The 25,341-nt window shown below is 39.4% G+C and overlaps 1 protein-coding gene across 1 annotated transcript; it reads left to right on the top strand.

Annotated features, from left to right (window-relative positions):
• The first annotated feature begins 990 nt into the window (after window positions 1–990).
• On the top strand, window positions 991–23,337 carry slc22a6l (solute carrier family 22 member 6, like). The gene is made up of 10 exons (XM_076273761.1): window positions 991–1,043; window positions 3,830–4,297; window positions 4,866–4,969; window positions 5,216–5,370; window positions 21,578–21,746; window positions 21,878–22,001; window positions 22,188–22,303; window positions 22,518–22,732; window positions 22,853–22,961; window positions 23,130–23,337. Exons 2-10 carry the CDS (start codon window positions 3,896–3,898, stop codon window positions 23,335–23,337), a joined length of 1,602 nt encoding a protein of 533 aa, XP_076129876.1. The 5' UTR covers window positions 991–1,043; window positions 3,830–3,895.
• The last annotated feature ends 2,004 nt before the right edge of the window (window positions 23,338–25,341 follow it).

The raw sequence follows: 25,341 nt of genomic DNA, 5'->3' as shown, positions 1-25,341 counted from the left end.
AACTCTTCTCAGGAATCCAGAGTGAGCTTGATGCTTACTGAGGCTGGTGTATATACACAGCTGTTGAGAGAGAGAGAAAGGTCATCAGGACTGACATTTGAAACAAATGAAAGAAGGGACCACGTGGGGATGTCTTGTAGAGAAATATGTCTAAAACAGCTAATTTGAACTCCAAAGGTGGTTGTTGGGATTGATTCTGCCTGGTGAAGTCATGTTAACCTGCTAATCAAGATGGAATTTTTCTATCAATAAGTCTCTAAATGTTATAGGAGGCCTTTTAAGTTTAGTTCATGTCAATTTTCCTGAAGAACTCAGGTTTGCACTTTGAAACAGTACGAGGCAAAGATAGTGGGCTCTTGCAATGCTATACTTGTGGTTACTATTCTACCGAGTTTTATGATATTTTGACAGTCATTGTTTGCCTTGATCTCGCAAAAATAAAGTAGGCCATGACAAAGCAACAGCGTTAAGTAATAAAATAAACACATTTACGATTTCAACTCCCTCATTCTAAATAAACCCACTCTTTTCACCCGCCTACATTACCTCCCACAAGAGTGATACAAATCACTGAAGCATTTGCCTACTGTAGACCAAGAAACTAGGGTCTCAGAGTGCATATCCATGTTGTGTGTGATGGACAGAAGCATGGTTATGATTTGACTTTCTTTACAGTTAAAAGTCTTCTCTTCAATCAGAGGGGTTGCTGCGTTGAACTCAATTAAATCCATCCTTCAGAAGAACTGCATTCCCTTAGCAAAGCCAGCGGAATGTAAAAGCTGATTACCAAACACTTCATAAGCTCTCAGTAGGCTACCTCACGGTTTTACAATAGTTTTGACATCACATTTTGTATTATTACGTTCTCTTCGCATTTCTGGCGTCAAGCAACCAGGCTACAGAGGCTATAGGGGCAATCTATGTGCATGAAAGAGACAAGTTCACGTCTGAGATATGTATTTGATATTTACGTGACCTGTTCTTGATATGGAACTTCTGTTGAAGTACATCCCAGCAACATTTGTTTAAAGAAATCTCCAAAGGTAAGATTTGTCTTATAAATAATATTTTACCCGGACAGTCCAGTTCTCTGGTTTTGATTGCAATTTGTCCAATTTTTGCCACGCTCTCTGACATTGTGAGGGGAATCCTAAGTAGCCTAATAGCAGGCATGTCATGCGTTAAAATAATCTGATTAATATAGCCTTTGTGTGTTATTGTACGTAAAGGTTTGAGAGTTCAAGTAGGCTATTTCCAGAGGCAGTACCGCCGCTACCACCACGCGCATCAGGCACTGTGCGTACGGCACCAAGAGACAGAGGGGACACCAAAATGTAGCCAATAAATAGCTTTAGCCTACTGTAGACTGATTTTTAAATCTTCTTAGAGAATGTTTACAATGACAATATGCACCAACAGCATGTTACATAACACTTTTCGGGTTCTCTCTCAATCTCTATTAAGATCTAACTTGAAAGTGCTACTCCATTAATTGGGAACGAGTCTGAGCACACATGATAGAGTCGCATCATGGCATGTTCTGGCTGGCTTGTCATTTTTGATAATTGATAGCTACTTTTTAATATAAGAAAATAAATCATGAAGGCAACAAAGACGACGCTGGAGAAGATTGCGGAGTTATCCGGTTCCCTCTAGCCAAAAGGAAGGCAAACTATACGGCCCACAGACCGAATCCGGCCCGCCACGCACTTTAAACTGGCCCGCCGAGCTTATCATAGGCTGCTCGCAATTATTTTCCTGCGATAGACGACGCTTTGGTTAGCTTTACTGTAAACTGCTTTTCACTCTTCCTAGAGAATGTTACAATGTCAATGTTAAAGCATGTTAGGCTACATAAGGATAATACTTTACTCTCGGCAGATCTGACTTGAAAGTTGCTCCATTTAATTGGGAGTGCGTCTGAGAGGGATAGAGAGAGTGAACGGTTTTGACTGGCTTGTAATGGTTGATAATTGATATCTACTTTTTAATATAAGAAACTTTTAAAAGGAAATCATGAAGACAATAAAGACGAGGCTGGAGGAGATTGCGCAGTTATCCTGTTCCCTTTAACCTACTGACCCGTTATAAACTGTGAGAGCCAGGGCATTTTGACATTTTGGCTGTACTCACTGTGATTTGGAAAATGGATAAACATATAATGTGGTCTTTGCCTTTGTGTAATGGGACAGGTGAGTCTTGAAGTCTTCAATAATTCGTTTCCCTTAAACTAAGAATTTTACATGAAACACAGTATATGCCGATTGAAACACATTCCACCCAGATAGGTGGCTATCAGGCTCATATATCACTTTTAATTGCAAACAGAAAATGTCTAGCTAGCTAGTCTACCACATAATCTTCAGTGTCTCGCCGGCGGGTAAAATAAATCTTTTACATATTGCTATGTAGCATAGTAATGTTTTACACCATTTTAAAGCTTTGACTCTTGGGAATCCAAAATGCATGACTATTTATATTTTTCTGTAAAATAACCACATGCATTTGTTCAACTTTATGAAGCAGAATTACGCATGAGGCTATTTGGAATGCACACATTTTGTTTGCGCAGGAGAGAGATAAGACAGCGCACGTGATTTGGGGGGTGGGGGGTTCGTTATCTGGTCCCTGCGCTACTTCCCGGACCAGTTATCTACTGGACTAATAGCTCTGATACAGTATATAACACTAGTAATTCATACAGAAGGTCTGCTCTACACTGTATTTTAAATTGTATTTTTCATTTCTGTAAATCACTTCGGATACAAAAGTCTGCTAAATAAATACATGTAAATGTGCAAATATGTTCAAAAGTATTGAACCAGTTGTCTTTACAATCTGTCAAGCATAATTCTTCCTTTTCTTTTACACTTCTTTGGACAGATCTGCTATACTGTATAACATGCATATGGATGAATGACATGGTCTGACAACAAACTGCAAAACAGTACTGTAAAAGTATACAGTAAATTTTGAATTCTGTCTAATGTCTTACAATCTCCCACATTGTGTTAGCCTGGCGAGCCAGACTTAAAATGTAGGGTCTGGGCACTCACCGTTCGCAGTGCTCAGTCCGAGGGGCGGGATAATCAGTTGTATTTCAAATTCCCTCTGCACGCAATAGGACGCAATAGGATATTTGTTTTCAAGTAGCAGGGAATTCAAGCCAAACCGTTGCAACTCTGCCATCAATCATTATGTTAAGCCCACCAAACGACTCTATACACGATTTCAATGCCTGATTAAGTTTCGATTTCTGGAGCTCACAAGCCAACGGGGAGTTGCTAGACTAGCCCTGGCAGCTGCCGCTAGGGGCGCGTCTAGATTTCTAGGCTAACATTGTGTAAGCAGCATTGTTGATAATGTTATTTTCAACATGGATATAGGCACTTTGATGATCTTGGTCATAAAAACTGTGTGGTGTAGTTTCCTCAAATTGTTTATAGAAATGCACTTACTGTTGTGCTTAATAATGACCTTAATGCACCAAAGCGACTGAGGAAAAACTTAACTTCATTGGCCAGCTCAGTTTCAACTCAATTTCATTGACCATTCACCAGCTCAACTTCATTTTTATTTCCTTTGATGTCCTTATACATTATTTGTAATATGTAGCAGGGACGTACATACCGCACAGTTCATTAGAACTGCATGAGCTTGAAAGGGACAAATTATCCTGACAGAGAAGAAGCATAGGAAGAAACATGTGACAAAGGATTGTGTTTATGTTTTCTCCGTTCTTGCTGCTTTGCTGTGTGCTGTCAGACTAAAGAAATTATCCTGACAGAGAAGAAATACAGGAAGAAACATTGTGTTTATGTTTTCTCAGTTCTTGCTGCTTTGCTGTGTGCTGTCGGACTAAAGAAGTGACTGAGGCCAGACACTCCGCCCAAGCATGGCGTTTGGAGAACTCCTAGAGCAGGTGGGCAGCACCGGCCGCTTCCAGGTGATGCACGTTAGCCTCCTCTGCATGCCCGTGCTGATGATGGCCAGCCACAACCTGCTGCAGAACTTTGTGGCCTCCGTGCCGTTACACCACTGCACCGCGCAGGCCAACCTGTCGCTTCGCACGCTCACCAGGGAAGAGGTGCTGCGTGTCACCGTTCCCCTGGACGATAAGGGCAAGCCAGCACGATGCCAGCGCTTTGCCACCCCGCAGTGGGACCTCTTGAACGCGACGGATGAGGAGGCTGAGGAGGAAGACGCCTATGCAGACACTCCTGACGTGGAGGTGCAGGGATGCCAGGATGGATGGGAATATGACTTTACAGAGAGAAGCTCTACAATTATTTCAGAGGTAACATTATGGTCACAGTGATATATTCATTAACGTGTTTAAGTTTAAAGGAACCGTATGTAAGAAATGTATTTCAATTAATCATAAAATGGCCCTGATAAGTCACTAGACATTAAGAAATCATGTGCATTTCAAATACTTATATCACTGACAACAGTAGTCTGGCTAGGATATTGTCATTTAAAAAGTGAAGTTGCAGCCCTCAATTGATGCTGATGTTGTGTTTTGTCATGTCATGTTGCGTTTTGGCCTGATGCGCCACCCTCCACCTATCTAGTAATCACAAAGTCAGTAGTGTTTCCGCATCCGTGTTGGCAACCTCGAGTCAGGGGGGAGGGGGGGGGGGGATACACCGCTCTACAGTAATTTGAAAGTGATTGCAGTACCAGTTTTGGCCACGATCTTACATATGGTTCCTTTAATAAAAGTTTGTTGAACACTTTCAGCTTTTTCCATGCAGTAATTCTGAGTATTGCTTTAGATCTTAATTTTTGAGTATGGAAGAACTTAAGTTACTTGCTTACTAACCTTGATGTGGCTTGTAAACTTCGCTTGTCTTTGTCTGCAGTGGAATCTGGTTTGTGACCTGCGCTCATTAAAACAGATGGGACAGACCATTTACATGGGAGGGGTGCTCATCGGTGCTCTTATATTTGGGGGACTCTCAGACAAGTATAACAATTTATCATCAAAATTTCATTGCATTTTCAGATAATAATTGTTTGAAAAAACATGGCATCATTTAAATGATTTTAAATAATCAATTTAATTATTTATAAAATGAACTGTGCAAAAGTGCATCAGGTTATATCTGATAGCCTAAATAATTTAACACAAAACTAATTTTATTCTCCCCATGACAGTACAAAGCATAGGATATTGTTTATGCTTCTTCTACATTTTTATTTTGGACTACAGATTTGGAAGGCGTTACTTGCTGCTATTCTCCTATCTCATGATGGCAGTGTCAGGTACATGTACTGCCTTTGCTACCTCCTTCTCCCTCTTCTGCCTCTTCCGTTTTGGCTGCGGAATGGCCCTCTCTGGACTGGTGCTCAACACCCTTTCTCTGAGTAAGTTTGGAGTGTGTCAGGTTTCAGCAATGGGATAATAGACAGAGGTTGATAAACTCTTGTATTGAAATGATGACAGGATACAGCCATTGGTGTGCAACCTTCAAAACCTAGCCACATATTTTGCAGAAAAACTGCTGAGCTCCATAAAGTGCCTAATGGGGTGATCCATTTGACTCGTCTGAGTTGGAAAGTGTGAAATTTCCTAGTTGTCTCGCGTCATTTCACTGAGACACGCCCCCTTTTGGTCGGAATATCAGCTTTCCGACTCGGTGCTCTTGATAGTGCACCGAGCTGAACGTACCAGTTTAAAACAAAGATGGCTGCGCCCTTAATTGCTGAAGTTGAGATTTATTTTCTTTGAATTTGTACTACGTTGGTCGATTTAATGTTGATTTTAAATGCTCTTACACACTTGATTACATTACTGCTTTAATCCGGTCACCAATTTATGCATTGCCTGGTCTTACTGTGCGTGCAATACAATTTAACATTTTGTTTTCGAGCTGGTATGCTAAAGAGGCTAATGTAGCTAACAATAACAATAGCTACTGCCCCCCTCGTGGCTCGAGAAAAACGCACAGCACTTTTTGAAATTAAAATTGTAAGTGTGATGAAGCTGGAATATGAATGCAAGTGTAAATCATCCCGTAGCTTGTTTAGATGAGCCACAAGCTTGCTCTCGTGTTCTAGGCAAGCGCCCAACACTACTGAGACACAGCTGCTGCCCTGGTGGCGTCCATGTTCTTTCCCACAAAGACAAACTCGAACGCTAAAGTACTACAAGTCAGGCACTTACGTCACGTTCGCACGTACAACTCAGGTAGTTAGAGCCAAATGGATTGTGGCAGCCGTGGCCTACTGGTTAGCGCTTCGGACTTGTAACCGGAGGGTTGCCGGTTCGAACCCCGACCAATAGGCACGGCTGAAGTGCCCTTGAGCAAAGCACTTAACCCCTCACTGCTCCCCGAGCGCCGCTGTTGTTGCAGGCAGCTTACTGCGCTGGGATTAGTGTGTGCTTCACCTCACTGTGTGTTTCACTAATTCACGGATTGGGATAAATGCAGAGACCAAATTTCCCTCACGGGATCAAAAGAGTATATATACTATACTATAGAGGCATGGCCCTTTCCTTTTGTATCGTAAATTCCCCGCCCGAGTTGGTGTAAAATTACCCAGCTTTCTTGAGGCATTTCACCCAGGCACGCCCCCTTTACCTCGGAGTTCTTGAGGGTACCCCGTGGTGGCCGTACGACCTTACGACAAACATGGCTGCGCCCATAGTTGACATGAGATGACATGTATTTTCTTTGCAATTGTACTGTGTTGGTCATTTTAATGTTGATGCAATGCTCTTACACACTAGATTACATTGCTGCTTCAATCCAGTCACCAATTCATGCATTGCACGGTCTTGCTGTGCATGCAATACAATGTAACGATTTGTTTTCCAGCTAAAGAGGCTACATGTAGCACAAAACAATAACAATGACTAACCTGCTAATGCCCGTCATAGCTCGAGAGAAACACGACAGCACTTGTTGAAATTGAAATAGGTAAAATTGAATTACTAAAAAAAGTTTTTATTATTAATTCACATTGACCATACCCAACAAGGGAGAATGAGGGACGTGTTCTCGTGTTATAGACCAATGTCCACGAGACAGCTGCTGCCCTGGTGGCATCCATGTTCTTCCCAAAAAGACAACAAATCCCAGCGTTTGCGCTAGCAACTCATTTGTACATGTCATACGGGTGGGCGTTAGAGTTTATGCAAAATGACCAGTGTTGGGAGTAATGCGTTACAAAAGTAATGTAATTACTGTAATATATTGCTGTTTGCGGTAACGCGGTAATGTAAGGCATTACAAAACAAAATTGGGTAATATTTTACTCGGTACAAACTTCAGTAACGCGCGTTACAATGCATTTTAACCAAAAATTAAGCAGTGTTTTGTTTTGATACATATTCGCAAACACCACCGTGAGAACAACAGAGGAGAAAAAATCCGCGCAAAATAGTAAAACGTTATCTCCTGATACTTGTTGAAGATGACTGTGGCTGCAGCGGACTCTATTTGCGGGATGGACATAAGCCTACGCTCAGAGACAAGGATATGAAGAACATAATAGTTAGTGCACTTTGTGCGAAACCGAAAGATCTCACTATGCCTCGCGAAATAGCACAAGTCACACAACACCAAGTTTGATACTTTTTGGGTTCTCTCAATCTCCACCACGTAGTGCTAGAATGGAATTGGTGGGTCAGATAGCTAGGTGGATACCAGGCTCATAATTCACTTTTATTTGCAAAACGAAATGTGAAGCAACATGTTATTGCATAATTTCCAAAGCAATGAAGGCTGCTTAAAACAACTTAACATTGTGCATATTATTGTTAATATTGAGCTATCAATGTAACTCAACAAACAAGGCTTGTAAACAAGAGCTAGCAAAAAGGCATTATGAGAACGTAAAGATTAGGGCTGTCAAAATAACTGATTAATTTCGATTAATTAATTTGAGAAAAAATAACTGATTAAAAAAATTAGTGCAGATTAATCAATTCCGTATGACCTTTGACCCCGAGCCGTTCTAGTCAGTAAAAATTAGGCTGTAAAATGAAGGAGAGAGAAGAAAAACGTGCTGCTTGGATCATTGATTGGAACATTTACTTTTAAAAAACGGCCTGATGGTGTTGATAAAAAATAAAGTGTTGAAAATAAAGTCCTCTGCAATGTCTGCAGCAAGGAATTTGCATATCACCGGAGTTCATCAACTCTATAGTCGCACATCAATGCAACGAAATAAGTATTGACATTGAGGGGAGTGCTAATTTATTTTCATTGTGTCTCCAAGGTAATATCTGTGCCCTGAAATGCCTTGTATGTGAAAAAAAAAACTTCTTCCCGAAGCACTTTATTTTGAATTTATTTCCTCAGCATATTAGGTCATATCATAGATTATTATGGCAATTATTTGAACAGTGAAAATAATAATAAAAGAGTTTTTGAACTTTAATGTCACTAATGCTGATTATTCAATGATTCATTTGAATTTAAATATTTAAAATACTTTCACAGCAAAAATTATATATGCGATTAATTTAGATTAATTAATCACAGAGTATGTAATTAATTAGATTAATTGTTTTAATCGATTGACAGCCCTAGTAAAGATCAATGCTCTTAAAGTGACAGTGCACCATTTATAAGAAAACAGCATGAATGTTTAAAAACACACAGTAATGGTCTGTAAAAAAACTCGATAGGTTTTCGAGTTATCATTTAAATGTCACTCACTCAAAACCACTCACTTAGGGCACCAAAATGGTCAGTAGGCCACCATCTTGACATGTCTTTATTAAAGGAACCGTATGTAAGAAATGTATTTCAATTAATCATAAATGGCCCTGATATGTCACTAGACATTAAGAAATCATGTTATTTCAAATACTTATATCACTGACAACAGTAGTCTGGCCAAGATATTGTCATTTAAAAAGTGGAGTTGAAGCCCTCAACTGATATTGATGTTGTCATGTTGTGTTTTGGCCTGATGCGCCACCCTCCACCTATCTACTAATCACAAAGTCAGTAGTGTTTCGGCATCCGTGTTGCCAGCTCTGCCAGTCAGAGGGGAGGGGGATACAGTACATCGCTCTACAGTAGTTTGAAAGGGATTGCAGTACCAGTTTTGGCCACAATCTTACATACAGTTTCTTTAAGCTTTGATTTACAATATAGTAGGCTCTCTATTGATTTTAATGAGCAGGCCTAGGCCTTAGAGTTACAGTATTTATATCACAATTTACCAGACTTTGACCTTTTGTCGGTTTTTAACAAAATTCTGACTATGATTGAGCGTAATAAACTGCATTTCGAATGGCAAATCCATATTTCCAGATATTTTGGTGAAAGTAACTTAAAAGTAATGCAATAGTAGTGTAATGCCTTACAATTCAGAGACAGTAATATTATAATGTAACAAATTACTTTGAAATGACAGTAATAAGTAATGCATAATACATTTCAATTTTGAAGTAACTTGCCCAACACTGAAAATGACACCCATTTGAATGAGGATAAAAGTGACGACAAGCCCATAACTTGGCAACTCTGTTCACAAACTTCCCCCAGTTTCACACCAGTTATTCCCACATGAGATGACATTTTCACTGGGAATTTTTTCCCCCATGCACATGCAAAAAATATTGCTAAGATAACCGCATCCAAAGTTGGCATGGTTTTCCTGTCACGATATGCCAGAAGAGGAGAAAATCACCTTTTTAAGTAAATTGTCACATGCGATAGTGTGAGGACACAGCTATTAGTAGCCTTACGGTAGCGTGACTTTGAAGCGGATGACTGACTATGTCCAGTTTCATCAACCAAGTGAGTGTCTTTTTCTGCCCCCTAGTTAATACCTGGGACGGTCATAAGGTGTCACTATAGAATATAATTGATGTATTTTGGGGGAAGTAAGGGGAGAAGAAGTTCTGTGTAGTGATGGCAGTCTGACACTGAAGCTTCGATACGTGCTTCAAACCAGTAACTACAATTCCATTTGAACCACTGCTCCGAAGGTTGCTTTGCTACGGAAAAATCACGTGACGTATGACGTCCGAAGCAGAAACTGCTTCATTCTCTGAAAGAATCACCTGAGTGGTTCGCAGCGCCACCGCCTCGTGAACCAAACGTGCTGCCACTGCAACTTGCACGGCCTCGTTTCTAGTCTGAATTGTAGCGCGCTCAAAGCATAAACACTTTAGGCTAATGCAAAACATTTTGTTTGGTTCATAGCCTCTACTGTGACAAGCATAGTTTGTTCATATCGATTTATTTTTATTACAATGTAAGAGATACGTGGGAAAACTTTATTCTGATGGCTCCTGATCAATCTTTATTTGTATTAATAATGATATCCCATTCTTATTCATGTGCACTACGTATGTGTGGGGGTGGGGTGCTTAGGTGCGGGCACTACATTTATTAGAGGGGATGCATCCCCTCTATTGAAATCCGGAGACTTCTTCTTATTACAGTGCATACACTGTACTGTTCTTCCAAGGCAACATCAACAACTTATTATTATTATTCCGCTTACCACTTTTTCCGTACGCTATTTCTCTTGAACAGTTTAACTTAGAAACTTCATTCAAACTTTGTAACGTAGGTATTCAAACGGACCAAGCTGCTATGTCTTTTCAACTTTGAAACTTTTTAAACTATTAAAGAAAAACTTTTTAAAAATCCCCATAGACTTAACATTGCCGATTGTGACATCATAATACGGCCATTAAGCAATTAGAATCCTATGGCAGGTGTTCAGGCCACCTGCAGCCTCAGGCTTTAAGCATACAATCTGGGTCAATTAAGACTACACATCCTATTCAACTGTTTCCTCTGCCCAAAACTGTTTCAAAATAAAAGTCCTCACTACAATAATCCACTGTTAAACAATGTAACCCATTAAACTACTGAACTTTTTACATTTTCCATAGACAACTTTTAAACGGTCTACTTTTAAACTATCATTAAACTATCTATCTATTAAACTAGCTGTCTATCAACAAATTTTAAACTATCTACATTCAACTTTTAAAAAGTCTACTTTTAAACTAACTATGATTAAACTATCTATTAAACTAGCTGTCTATCAACAACTTTTAACTTGTCATCAACTATGTCAACACTTGTCATCAACTATGACTCCTACCCACTGTAGCTAGTTAGCATGTTAGCATAGTTAGCATTTTTAATAAAACTGCTAAAAATGATTAGCTAGGTTAGCTAAGTCACATGGCTAACATAGTTAGCATGTTGATTAGCATAGTTAACATTGTTAGCATGTTAGTTAGCATAGTTAGCATAACTGCAAAAATGATTAGCTAGGTTAGCTAAGTCACATGGTTAACATAGTTAGCATGTTAGCATGCTAGTTAGCATAGTTAGCATAACTACTAAAAATGATAAGATAGGTTAGCTAAGCCACATGGTTAACATAGTTAACATGTTAGCATTGCTAACATAGTTAGCATGTTTAGCAAAACTACTAGAAAACGTTAGTTAAGTTAGCTAAGTAGCATGGTTAGCATTACTAACATAGTTAGCATGTTTATCAAAACTGCTAGAAAACGTTAGCTAAGTAGCATGGTTAGCATAGTTAAAAATCTTAGCATAACTGCTAGCAAACATCAGAGCCATTCCAACTTTCAGTAATTGTCAAATATCTACCTATACACAGCCATTAAACTATTTGAATATCAACATTCATTAAACTTCTAGTCTGTCAACAACTTTTAAACTATTTACCTTCAACTTTTAAATGGTCTACTTTTAAACTATCATTAAACTATCAATTAAACTAGCTGTCTATCAACAACTTTTAAACTATCTACTGTCTATCAACAACTTTTAAACAATCTACATTCAGCCTTTAAACAGTCTACTTTTAAACTATCAACTTTTATTAAGCTATGCAACCACCATGTCTATCCTAGCATCACCGTAGTAACCATCTCTGTATTTATCTGTTTTAACTATACATGATATTTTACATCACAACTTAAGCATTTTCATGCACTGGTAATTCCTTGGAATTGCATTTCTAGTTATTATTATTTTTCTTTTTACCTTTTTGTGCGCGCTATTCAGCCCAAACCGCTTAACGTACAAATTTGGTTGAAGCACCGTTCCGTAGATCTTCCAAGGCTTTACCGTCCTATCCGTTTTTCATTTTTGAGAAGTTTATACTTTTTGAGATATTTGTAATTAAAAGTGTATTTTCCCCCCATAGACTTGAATGGGGGCTGTGATGTCATAATAGAGCCAGCTGCGCTCGTTAAGTAGTTCTCAGAGCAGTTCCCAGGCTAATCAGAACACTGGCACAGGTGTCACCGGTGAGGAATTCAACTGTCTCAGCTTCTAAGCATACAATCTAGCTCTACCTGAACTACCGTAAAACTCCAAATAATAGCCCGGGCTTTTATTTTCCCAAATCGCCAAACTGCACAGGCTAGTATTAGAGACAGGCGTCTATATGAGACAGGCCTTTAATTCCCTTTACACAAAACTTTTCCTCTGCAAAGATGGAAAATATTATCGAATTAATTATTTCATCTTATGTCTACCTATATGACTAGGCTATCTGATGACAATTACGGATCATCATTCATTTAGTGTTGAGATGTTGTTCATTGTGAGATACAGTAAGATCCAAATAGCGGGATAGCCAGAACAGATGAAACACGTTTTAATTAAACGTAATCTACAAAGAGATCGTATCACACTGAAAGCTCATATTTTGTCACTAGCAAATAGCCTATATCGGTCCTTTGTCAAATACAGTTGCATTATCAGCCCTGACCAAAACTGTTCAGGAATTATTTATGCAAAAGTGGAACGTGCTTAATGTTTCATTCTCCCTCCTTTTCGGCACGAATGAAACAGCATGAGAGAGCATGAACCATATTGTTTCTCCCGTTTTGTATTTGCCAAATTTGACAACAGTCTACATTCAAATCATAGCCTACTTCCAGGCTCGCGGGAACATATTTTTGACCAGGGGTGCTGAATAACAAAATAATCATGGATGTCCGACGATTTCTCCCCCAGCATATGATTCGAATTTAGACAGCTAAATACGCCATTTCACCGCTGTGTATGAGTAGGTCTAAGAGTGAGAAGTTTTATAATGCCCTGGGCAGCCACATTCCACTGCAACTATGCGCAGCACTTGCCACTCCGACTCATCAATAAAAACTGCGCGCACACAGCAGTCCCATAGAAGCGCACTTGACTTTACATCATTAACCTATTTCAGTAGGTTATATAGCCAGAGAATGTCCGTAGACGGACTCTGATATAGCCTAGTCTAAGGTAAATTCCTTTTCTGACTTCTTTCTCTTTATCGCCATGGCATTTAGAATAAAGAATAAGGTTCGCGAACCGTTCTGGTTTTGTTGCCAGCATAAAAACAAGCTTACCATCGGCCTATCCGCAAATTTTAAACACAAGGGATGAATTGAACGATATAGGCATAGTTCATATTGGGAAAAAAAGTTATACAATTTGGAACTCTAGCTTTTCCCCACCGCAGTCTTTTAATGCCATCTAATCATAACGTGCGCAGTCTGTGCCATACTTAAGCCCAAATCACCCAAGATTCGCAACGAGATGAGCAGCAACTTCATGCAACATTCTAAAACCTTGCAACTGTGACCAGACATGTGAATGCTTTGCGACGGCTTGTAACGACGTGCAACATCTAATTCACACTGCTGTAACCTCCTTTCTGTAACGGTTTCGTGTCATTGCAAATCTTTAAACAGACGATCTGACGGGTTTTAGAAGATTAAATACAACCCGAAATTAAAAAACAGACCAGGCCTCTACTGGAGACCGGCCTTTAACCCAAACCTGTAGCCACGCCAGGCGTTTAAAAGAGACAGGCATCTCTTAGGGACTCGGCGATTATTTGAAGTTTTACGGTACACATCCTGTTAAAGTGTTCCCTGTGTGTCAAAATAAAAGTCCCAGCCATATCTCATGCATTCAGCATTATATCTCCAGAACGGCTTGACGTACATGCTTCAAATTTGGTACGAGTGTTTTTATGGACTCAAAGATGAAGTGAGTTGAAGTTGGAGGTTGAAGGTCAAATGTCACCTTGAGTATGATATCTCAAGAATGCCATGTCACACAAGATTCAAATTTGGTTATTCCAAAAGCACCTTTGCAGGTATCACAATTACCCTACCAACCAGCTCAACAGCCCCACCAACACCCTAACCAGCAGACTGCATCCCCTCGTGTAATTCCTCGGAATTGCATTTCTATTTTCACTAGTAAAGCTTCCTTTCCACTATCTAGCCCGGATAATTTAGATGCAGTTTTGGAGAGGTCGCTGTTACTGAAGCTTTGAGTAATGAACCCATTTTTGAATCAATTGTTCAAAGTGGTTCAGTGCTTGACCAAAGCTTCATTTGCCCATCACTAGTTCTGCGTACACAGATTGTGTAGGCTATAGGCCCATGTATAGGCCTACTTTTAAAATGCGCTACGTCAATGGAAAACTTCTCCTGGTCCGTAAAATGACGCCAGGATATTTCTAAAAGTTTGTGATTTTGACCGTTTGTGCCCTGAAAGGCAAGTCTTTCACATTCATATTCGGTTACATCTGCCAAGAACGATAGAGAGCTGACACATTGAGTAACCTAATAGTAGCCTAATGAGTAAATTTTAGCTCTACCGTATAGCGGTGTGGACAAATGGAATGTGTAATCTTCGCCTAAATAAAGTCAGGGTTTAACAGTCAAAACGTATAATGTAGTAGACTGTATACTGTAAAATTATGTGAAAACGTGAAATTCGTCATTTTAACCCGTACGTTTGTTTATCGTGGATTTTCTCAAAATAGCACTGTGCGCAAAACAACTGGTTTCACCTTGCAGGGTCACATATTATGCTGCAAGATGGGGTTTTGTCCACTACATTTAAGTTCCCTGTTATAGACTAACTTGCCATATTAAAAATTCCCAGTTTATTCCCGTTAATTCCCGTTTATTCCCATATATTCCCGTGAATTCCCATGAAAAAATTCCAACTTTGAAAATTCACGGAATTTTGCAACCCTACGTGCAATGCATTAATTGGTGACCGGATTGAAGCAACAATGTAATCTAGTGTGTAAGAGCATTACATCGACATTAAAATGACCAACACAGTACAAATACAAAGAAAATACATGTTATCGCATCTCATCTAAGGTCGTACGGCCACCTCAGGGTACCCTAGAGCTCCGAGTTAAAGGGGGCGTGCCTCCATGAAATGCCGCAAGAAAGCTGGGTAATTTACACTTTCCAACTCGGCGGGGGACTTACAAGACAAATGGATAGACCCATTATGCTGATTCCAGCTTCATCACACTTACAATTTTAATTTCAAAAAGTGCGGTGTGTTTTTCTCGAGCCACGAGGGGGGCAGTAGCTATTGTTATTGTTAGCTACATTAGCCTCTTTAGCAAACTAGCTCGAAAACAAAAAACATTACATTGTATTGCACGCATAGCAATACTGAGCAATGCATAAATTGGTGACCGGATTAAAGCACTATTGTAATCAAGTGTGTAAGAGCATTTAAACACCACTAACCACTCAGTGAGTTGCGCAGTTTTGAAAACAAACATTATATTAAGGGTTGTTTTAAGGACATGTATGTGCATGCCTGTAGGCAGCCATTCTGAAGCAGTAAAGGCGATTCAAAACGAGTCAGAAAAGTCGAGACAGGACCAATCGTCAAAATTTCAGTGTCCACCACTCTAGTTCATCCAAAACAAACCAGAAAAGGGACTCAAAGTGCTAAATACCGGAATTTTCCTTTAAAGGGACACCAGGCAAGCCTGATGCTTTTTCTCTACGAAACTCCCCCTCGCTCGGTCTGAAGCTCTTTTCCTTTTCTTTGCATCTTCCGTCAAGGATTTTCGCTGCTCGTTACCCTGCCTCTTTGCTGTGGATGCAGGATGTAAACTGATCCTGCTTCGGCGGGTACGATACACTGAACTTGCAAGCGGGATATTCTTCCTACAGGCAGTAGGGGCGGGCGAGAGAGTCTTCATTCGCCCTGTAATAAGTCATTTAACCATATACCGACTTACGAAGATGAGTAATTAACACGAAAACGTTGCCTGGTGTCCCTTTAAATCGACCAACGTAGTACAAATACAAAGAAAATACATCTCAACTTCAGCAATTATGGGTGCAGCCATCTTTGTTTTCAACTCGCACGTTCAGCTCGGTGCACTATCAAGAGCCCCGAGTCGGACAGCTGATATTCCGACCTAAAGGGGGGCGTTTCGGTGAAATGATGCAAGACAACTGGGAAATTTCACACTTTCCAACTCGGACGAGTCAACTGGATCACCCCATTATGTCACATCCAGTTCACTGCAGTTGACTGCATTTCACTTGAAACAAGTCGCAAGCACTAGATTGTTAGAAATCATTTGTTGTCAGCAACTGTTACAAGATGTAGCAATACCAGTTTGTAGCAATGTAATATGCAGTATTTTACAAACAAACATTGTAGCAGCATACTGTAGGGACAGATAGAGGTTGGACACTATAGCTTTTACGACTGTTTTAAAGGGGAGCGATTTGTAGGGTTGTTACCGAACGTTCTGTAGGCCAAAATCAAAACACTGGTGAGACAACTGGGAAATTTCACACTTTCCCAGTGTTGTGCCAGTTCACAGCTTATCTGAACTAGTTCAAGTTCAGTTCATACATGCTCAAAGTGAACAGTTCACGTTCAAAGTTCACAATTTTAATTCTGAACTAGTTCAAAGTTCAGTTCATTTTACTTTTTTGGTGAGATATTCAAATAAATACTTTTTCTCACACTACGAGCTAGAAATCACTAGGCCTATACGTTCTTTGAAGCTGCTCATTGTAGACATTTGCTCATGACACTGCAATTGTGGGTTTCTTACCAGGTGATGAAATGAAACTTGCAGCAGTACAGACAAGGTAGACCAGTCTCCGTGCCATCACTTCCACTAGCCATTTTTTTTAAATTGCAGCGCTTTCTCTCACTCTCGTCATTGGTCTGTCTCTCTCTCTCTCTCGCTCCTCCAGCCCTCCGCGCTCTCGTCGTTGCCTGCTAAGCGGCGTTGCTATGCCTACCCCGCTCTGCTGAAATTCATCACGGGTAACGTTGTGCGGAAGCCCGTATGCTATTCAGCTATTCTCAGCCGGACACTACGTTGCCCGCAATGCATTGCGCACACAATGTCAAAACCATTTCTGTCTGGTGATACATGATTTAAGCGGCACCAGAGAGAATACAGGAGGGAGGAACTTTATCTCGTTGCGTTTCAAAAGAAAAAACAGATGTCACTCAGTTTTCAATGGAAAACAAATTCCAACGTTCATTTACAGTGATGTCTGCCGTTCATGGCACATAATGTGAACTAATTCACGTTCAAGTTCTTTATTAAAAAATGTGTTGCGTTCAGTTCAACGTTCACTAAAAAATGAGCGTGTTCAATGAACACAACACTGCACTTTCCAACTCGGACGAGTCAACTGGATCACCCCATTATGTCACATCCAGTTCACTGCAGTTGACTGCATTTCACTTGAAACAAGTCACAAGCACTAGATTGTTAGCAATCATTTGTTGTTAGCAACTGTTACAAGATGTAGCAATACCAGTTTGTAGAAATGTAATATGCAGTATTTTACAAACAAACATTGTAGCAGCATAGGGACAGATAGAGGTTGGACACTATTGCTTTTACAACTGTTTTAAAGGAGCGATTTGTAGGATTGTTACCGAACGTTCTGTAGGCCAAAATCAAAACACTGGTGAACGTTCTCAAGACTACCAGGCGCGAGCCTCTTCTGGGTTGCCAGATGTAATGAAGACTTAGCTAACGTTAGTTGACCTGCACCTGTTTTAACGATTCTCCAACCATGACCCAGCTACACATTACGGACACAGTGAAAACAAAAAATATCATATTTAGCTGAAGTTAGCGATGCAGATGAAGTTTAGCCTAGGCTACCTGTCGTGGAGAAATATGGGCAGCTCTGTGTCAGACTTGATATTCTTTGTTTGATGAAGACGTCGCCATCTCAGGAAGCTCCTCCGATGTCCACTTAATTTGTTTCTTGTTTTAATTTTGGAAATTTGCCTGGCTCTCGTAGGCTAGCCTACTCCTTCATGACTACAACTGACAGCTGTTGACAGTTGCCCTTTGCTAATTTGGCAACCAAATAGGAGGACACGCCAACCCATTATTATAATACGCTATTCTAGAATTAATCGTTCAAAACATAAACGAAAATTCCGCCCCGTAACTCTTTTTTTTTTCACGGGTTTTACGGGTTATATGTTGTCAAATAAGCCATTACTTCAATTCATCGTGTTTCCATATGATGACATATGGTGATCATTTTTGGAATGGTTGCAATTTATTTTCCATTATTTCCTACATAGTGGTCCTTTAATGAAACATAAATAGGACAAAACTGCTAATAAACAATACATTTCTATGGCTATCATTTACTATTAATGGCTGCAGCTATCTTGGGAATTCTACTGTTGCGGGGTACTTGGGGTTAGGGCAAACTGACTTCAGGGATGTTCCAATAGCAACTTACAGTATTGTAACTGGGAAAGATGACAGGGAATTAGACTTACGAATACAACTGGAACGCAACATAACTCTACTGTCCAAGCAGTCAGCTGTATTTGAAGTTTGTTTCTAAAACGCTATATCCTCAATTTTAATGAATTTTCATAAATCATTTTTTTAAATGTTGTTTTCCCAAGTAATTTCAGTGGAACTGTCATTGGGTTATTGTTATTTGATTTGTGTTTGTAACCAAACTCTTCATTTGTGCATAAACCACTGCTCAGTAATCTAGTTGGTGGCAATGTAGCATTACAGCGTATCCTTTTTGTTGCATTACATTGGTTTCATATATTGTTTGAGACAAGAGATGTAGTTAACTGAGCGGTTCCACACAAAATATTACTTCTGCAGTTTGTTATTAAACAATATTTTCTTGATGTGCAAAATTATCTTTTATATTGACTCATATATTGTGTAATTGTGTAGACTGGGAGTAACCATATGAACTTTCGGCACATTTAGGATTTGCTCTGCAGGTCCATTGAAGCCCAGTTCCAATGCCCTAAAACACGGCCACGCGAATACAATCACTAATCTGGCATGAACGTGCATTTCTTTGGAATTGAGTAAACAACTGCATTTAAAACCTTGGTTTTTACTACACAATTTGGTACGAGTTTAATGCACCAATTTAAGTTTAATTTCACTGCTAGTTACGCCCCTGCTGGAAGTCTAAGTCAATTAACCTTTTCCAGACCCACTCTATTAAGAAGGGTATGGTGTCAACGAGGCTAGTAATTAGTCCAGTAGTAATAGGGTTACACCCGGAACAAATTAGTAACAAGCTGAATTTTTCAGGATATGTTCAGAATACCTTTAGGAATGACATACTAAAAGTCCTGTGAATCCCCCTTGTGCTCTCTGAGATATTCAAGATGGCGTCCAAAATGGCCGCCATTTGGAGATTTTTCCGTATCTCAGGCTTAAAACCTGATACAAATGTAATTAAAAGGTCAAAATATATGTTTTTAGGGTAAGTAAGTCAAGTTCATCATTAGTTTCTTGAATGGAGACATTTCATAACAATAAATCACTTCAGTCATCATCCTCATCATCAGAAATTGGTGTTGATTCTTCAGTTTCTCCCTCATCATCTAGTAAAGCTGGCATTGGTGCTGCATTATATGAAGTCAGCATTATATATAATATTATGTGCTATTACATGATAAAGGTTATAGAGGGAAAATTGCTGTCTGATTGTTGTCTAACTATGCGTTCAGACCAAGAGCTACCAAAGTTGCAAAATCACTTTTGTCACTGGTAAAATGCAGCTGCTAAATAATAAATATTTGAAATATTGAAATATTAAAATACGATAATAAATATCGTTTTTGTCGCTCACGACATGAGAGATTTGAACCTTCTAAGTTCACATATTTTTCATAGACACTAAGATGGTTTATAAACATGATCAAATGTATACAGAAATGCCTGTAGCCTAAATATGCTTTAAAACTTGCTATCATAGTTATTCCTCTTTTGCCAAACTCTCTAAATTAACAAGGAATTCTTATTTTAAGTTAGCTTACGTCAACTGTTTTTTTGGGTCACTGTACCATTTTAGCCCACCTTGGAAAAAGGCATTTTTTGAACATATTTCACCCAACCAAATCCTTATTTTTTTTGTAAAATGAATAAGAAAACATATAGTTTGTATACTCAACATGTTTAATCCTTAAGCAGTGTATCTGTAGCAGGGTTAATGTTGTTTCCATGAATTTCCCCACATGAGTTCTTTTTGAAGTTTTTGTATTTTCTTTATTTTCCCACGGGAATCTAAGGGTAAGGGGGTGTGGTGTAGGTGTGACGTGGGGCTATGCTCCCCGAAAATTAACTTTTAACTAAGTGTCCCACTACCCCAGGCGGGCTTGTTAGATTTCACGCAACAGGAGCACCTGAAAGTGATAGCCTGTGTACGAAATTAAACAAATTCAGTAAGAGCCAGTTCGAACGTCACGTTGCATTATTTCAACTTTTCTTTTAAAAACACAACGCAGAGGATATTTATAGAGAGCAAAATACTCCCGTTACATATCGACTATTGACGATGGTTTGCTCACTGCATTAACTAGCATAACTCATCTTTCTACATAAAGCCAAATGGTAAAAAATGACAATGAACTACCTGTTTGTACACACAAAACAATAAACAATAATCTCCAAATTCACATAATATGAATCTACATACTAAGTCAGTGGCTGAAAATAATTGAAAAGAGGCTCTATCTGAGGGGTTCGAAAACACCAAAGTTTTGAAGCAACTTTATCTGAGCCTCCTTGAGACTGCACAGATGTAAGCGAGCCTTATTCACTATTGACAAATGTGATTGGTGCCAAATAAAAACTAACATATAATAAAGACATTGTGTGATTAGACAAAATAATGAATAGCATCAGACAGGCCCCTCTTTTTCTAAAAAATGACTTCAAAGTTACAAATGGGCTTAAATGGTGCCTGGGCTTAATGGGTACACTATGTGAATTTCGTGTCACATTAATGACCTTGTAATATTGGTTAACTTTAATTTTAGCAGTGTCAATGGTGAATTTGGATTCCTTGTATGGGAAAACTTATATTTAAACATTTTTATTGCATTTGTATTATGTTTCAAGTCTGAAATATGGAAAAATCTCCAAATAGCGGCAATTTTGAACGCCATCTTGAATATCTCAGAAAGCACAAGGGGGATTCACGGGGACTTTTAGTATGTTATTCCTAAGGGTATTCTGAACATATCCTGAAAAATTCAGCTTGTTACTAATTTGTTCCGGGTTTGACTCAATTTTGAGCTAATGCTCTTGGACTAAATTGTGCATATGATCATATGCAGTTCAAACGGGACCAAAACATTATTTGAATTTGTCTATTGACAGCTGGTCATATTTTTTCCGAAGTAAGGTCCCATGAACCGGGAGCAAAAGGGCAGAACTTAAGCACCCTATTAAAATCACTCATGTTCAAACCCAACTGTTTTTCCCTGTCTGTCATCTGTCAATTTCCATCAAGTTGTGGAGTGGATCCCCACACGAGTGCGGACAGTCGTAGGCACAGGGACCGGTTACAGTTACACCATCGGGCAGCTGGTGCTGGCACTACTGGCATATTATATCCGTGACTGGCGCTGGCTCACTTTGGCTGTGTCGATACCGTTTTACTTCTTCTTCATTTACTCCTGGTAAGACAGGGTCAAATCCATACCCATTTTTTCTGATATCTGAGACGTTTGGAATGTCTGTGCAAAGTTTGCATAGGCCAAAAAACAAATGGTCTGAAGAATGAGGAAGATTTGGTTTTTCTTTTCGGTAGGTGGTTTTTGGAATCTGCCAGGTGGCTGGTTTTAAATGGGAAGTCCGAACAAGCAGTCAAAAACCTCCAAGCTGTTGGTCGAATCAATGGCCGCCGTGCAGAGGGAGAAAAAATTACTCTCGAGGTACTGTACATCAGCGCCACTGCCACAGGTCTTTGATGCTACAGTGCATTTGTGTATTTATTGCAAATTGTTCTATAGGCCTGATGCAGACTTGAATCCATGTTTTTAAGCCTCATACATTTATATCCAACAGAAATACTGCAGTCATGAAAAGAGCCCTACTAAAGGTTATGCATGTGTCACCAGGTCCTCCAAGAGTCCATGAAGAAAGAGATGTCATGTGTTGGAGGATCATATTCGGCTCTGGACTTGGTCCGCACCCCTGTGATGAGAACCATTACTATCTGCCTCAGTGCAGTCTGGTTTGTGCATAGTCACTGCTTACAATGCTTAGAGCACATGGTTAAAATGTATCTTTAAACAAAGTCTTTAAACCCCTTATAATAATACACTTGGTCATATGTTGTCTTTGTCAAAATATATATTTAATTCATTATTTAACAAAATACAGCTCCTAGGACTTTATAGCCTAACTGCTCAGGACTGCAATGACAAAAATGACCCCCATCTTCAAAGGTTCTCCACAAGCTTTGGCTACTATGGACTTTCCATGGACCTGCAGAAATTTGGAGTGGACATTTACCTGATTCAGGTCATCTTTGGAGCTGTGGACATCCCTGCAAAAGTAATCGTCACGGTGGCCATGAGTGTGGTTGGTCGCCGGCTCTCCCAGTGTGGAGCACTTATCTTGGCTGGCATTGCCATTCTTGCCAACCTGCTGGTGCCCTATGGTACAACTTCCCTTGTTTACATTGACCAGTATAAATACCCAATGCTTGGTGATGGAATTAGTACTGGAGTGTGTTTAATGTAGCCTATGTTATTCAATACTTTTCATTCCGGGTGCACAGAGAAACAGACGATGCGCACTACTCTGGCTGTGTTGGGGAAAGGCTGTCTGGCAGCCTCATTCAACTGCTGCTATCTCTACTCTCCAGAGCTGTACCCTACAGTCATTAGGTAGAGCTCTTACACACAATGTTCCTTTGTGACTGTAATCACAACATGTGCATCTATTAACATCAATGTCCATTTACTGAATGTCATCAACTTCATTTGATGTATTACTATTTCAAATTGTGATAGTCATATTTAGAATTACATTTTGTTTCATTCCTTCATTCACAGGCAGAATGGCATGGGCTTTGTTTCCATGACAGCACGATTAGGAGCTATGGTGGCCCCTATGGTCCAGTTATTAGGGGAAATTGTTCCTTGGCTACCCGGACTAATTTATGGGGGAGTTCCTATCCTAAGTGGCTTTTTTGCCATCTTTCTGCCTGAAACTTTGGCCTCCCCTTTACTAGATACAATTCAAGATGTAGAAGAAAGGTGAGAGGACTGCATTACATTTTACTGATAGTTAGTTAGATAGATAGATAGATAGACAAATAGATAGATCTCTCCATGGGAAATGTGGCTATTTTGGAATTAATGTTTTGAGCATAGTTTTATTTCTGTTGCAATCTCCTCATATGTTAGGCTACATTAAGATTATTGCAACATGTCCTTTTATTGAAATTTTATAACTAATTCTTTTTTTCAGGGGTTACAGGCGGAAAAACACCAAAGACTCTACTAAGAAGGAGGAGCCACCCACAGAAAACAATGCAACCACACCTCTGAAGGATGCTGCCTAAACTTTTGTACCTTTCAAACCTGCTGTCAGGTGAAAACCTCTATCTCCAAACCTTGTATTTTTTAAATAATCCAACATTGCATCCTCAAATAAAAAAAAAAATATTTTTTTTTTGGAGATACAAGGTTTCCACCCGACAGCAGCGATGGTGTTTATGCTACCATCAGTTTCACTGCAATGTGGAATCTGTGTAAGAAAGCAATTATGAAATGTTGATATATTGTTATTCCATATAATATAATTGTCATTTGTATTTAGGCTATGCACAATTGTACTGAATGTTTTATTCAAAAGATGTATATACTGAATGATTTATACCTCACTGACGAGTTATTATTATGTTAAATCCTTTTTGTTGATCAATTCACTTTTCATATACCGTAAAACACCAAATAATAGCCCGGGCTTTTATTTTCCCAAATCGCCAAACTGCACCGGCTAGTATTAGAGACAGGCGTCTATATGAGACAGGCCTTTAATTCCCTTAGTAAGATCCAAATAGCGGGGATAGCCAGAACAGATTAAACACTTTTTAATCAAACGTAATTTACAAAGAGATCGTATCACACTGAAAGCATATATTTTGTCACTAGCAACCTAGCCTATATCGTCCTTTGTCAAATGCAGTTGCATTATCAGCCCTGACCAAAACCGTTCAGTAATTATTTATGCAAAAATGGAACGTGCGTAATGTTGCATTCTACCTTCTTTTTCAGCACGAATGAAACAGCATGAGAGAACATGAACCATATGCTTTATCCCGTATTTTATTCAGCTTACATTTCAAATCATAGCCTACTTCTTTCTCTTTATCGCCATGGCAGTACGCATTTAGAATAAAGAATAACATTCGCGAACCCTTTTGTTTTGTTGCCAGCATAAAAACAAGCTTACCATAGGCCTATCCGCAAATTTTAAACACAAGGGATGAATTGAGCGATGACGAAGTCGGACATAATAGGCATAGCTCATATTGAAAAAAGTTATAGAATTTGGAACTCTAGCTTTTCCCCACCGCAGTCTTTTCATGCCATCTAATCATAACGTTAGAGTGCGCAGTCTGCACCATACTCAAGTCCAAATCACACCAAAGATTCGCAACGAGATGAGCTGCAACATTCTATTAACCAGCAACTTGATGCAACATTATAAAACCTTGCAAATGTGACTAGACATGGTGAATGCTTTGCGATGGCTTGCAGCATCTATTTCACACCCAATAAGACGTTCTAAATGGAACGCGATTATAATTAAGACAAGAATATCTCCAGTAGATGTAAACGCATTGACAGTGAGATGCCGCCGCACACGCATTGACAGTGAGATGCCGCCGCTGTTTGTAAGATCAAAATAAGACGTTCTAAATGGAACACGATGTAATTAAGCTGTTCGGTTCTTTTCCATGCGTCTTGGAGAGGTATGTGTGCTGACTGGGAACTCCTTTCTGCAACGGGCTTTAAACAGACGATCTGACGGGTTTTAATACAACCCGGAACTAAAAAACGGCGTCTATTGGAGACCGGCCTTTAACCCAAACATGTAGCCACACCAGGCGTTTAAAAGAGACAGGCGTCCATTTGGGACTCGGCTATTATTTGAAGTTTTACGGTACTTAATTTGTCACATTAATCAAATTATTCTCTCTCTCACACACACACTATTTCAAGGCATAAACCTAACCAAGAAATGCTAAATATTTTG

The sequence above is a fragment of the Alosa pseudoharengus genome, unplaced genomic scaffold, assembly GCF_046254945.1.
Source record: "Alosa pseudoharengus isolate Yale_2024_CS ecotype anadromous, Long Island Sound unplaced genomic scaffold, YU_APseudo_1.1 YU_APseudo_1.1_scf_8, whole genome shotgun sequence".
Taxonomy (NCBI): Eukaryota; Metazoa; Chordata; class Actinopteri; order Clupeiformes; family Clupeidae; genus Alosa; species Alosa pseudoharengus.
This window is presented reverse-complemented; position numbering and strand designations above follow the sequence as displayed.

Excerpts from the sequence above, each read along its gene's own strand:
- slc22a6l (XM_076273761.1), top strand. The coding sequence starts at position 3,896 with ATGGCGTTTGGAGAACTCCTAGAGCAGGTGGGCAGCACCGGCCGCTTC. Across the intron at positions 4,970-5,215 it reads TTTGGGGGACTCTCAGACAA|ATTTGGAAGGCGTTACTTGC; the intron begins GTATAACAATTT and ends TTTGGACTACAG. Across the intron at positions 22,304-22,517 it reads ATCTGCCTCAGTGCAGTCTG|GTTCTCCACAAGCTTTGGCT; the intron begins GTTTGTGCATAG and ends CCATCTTCAAAG.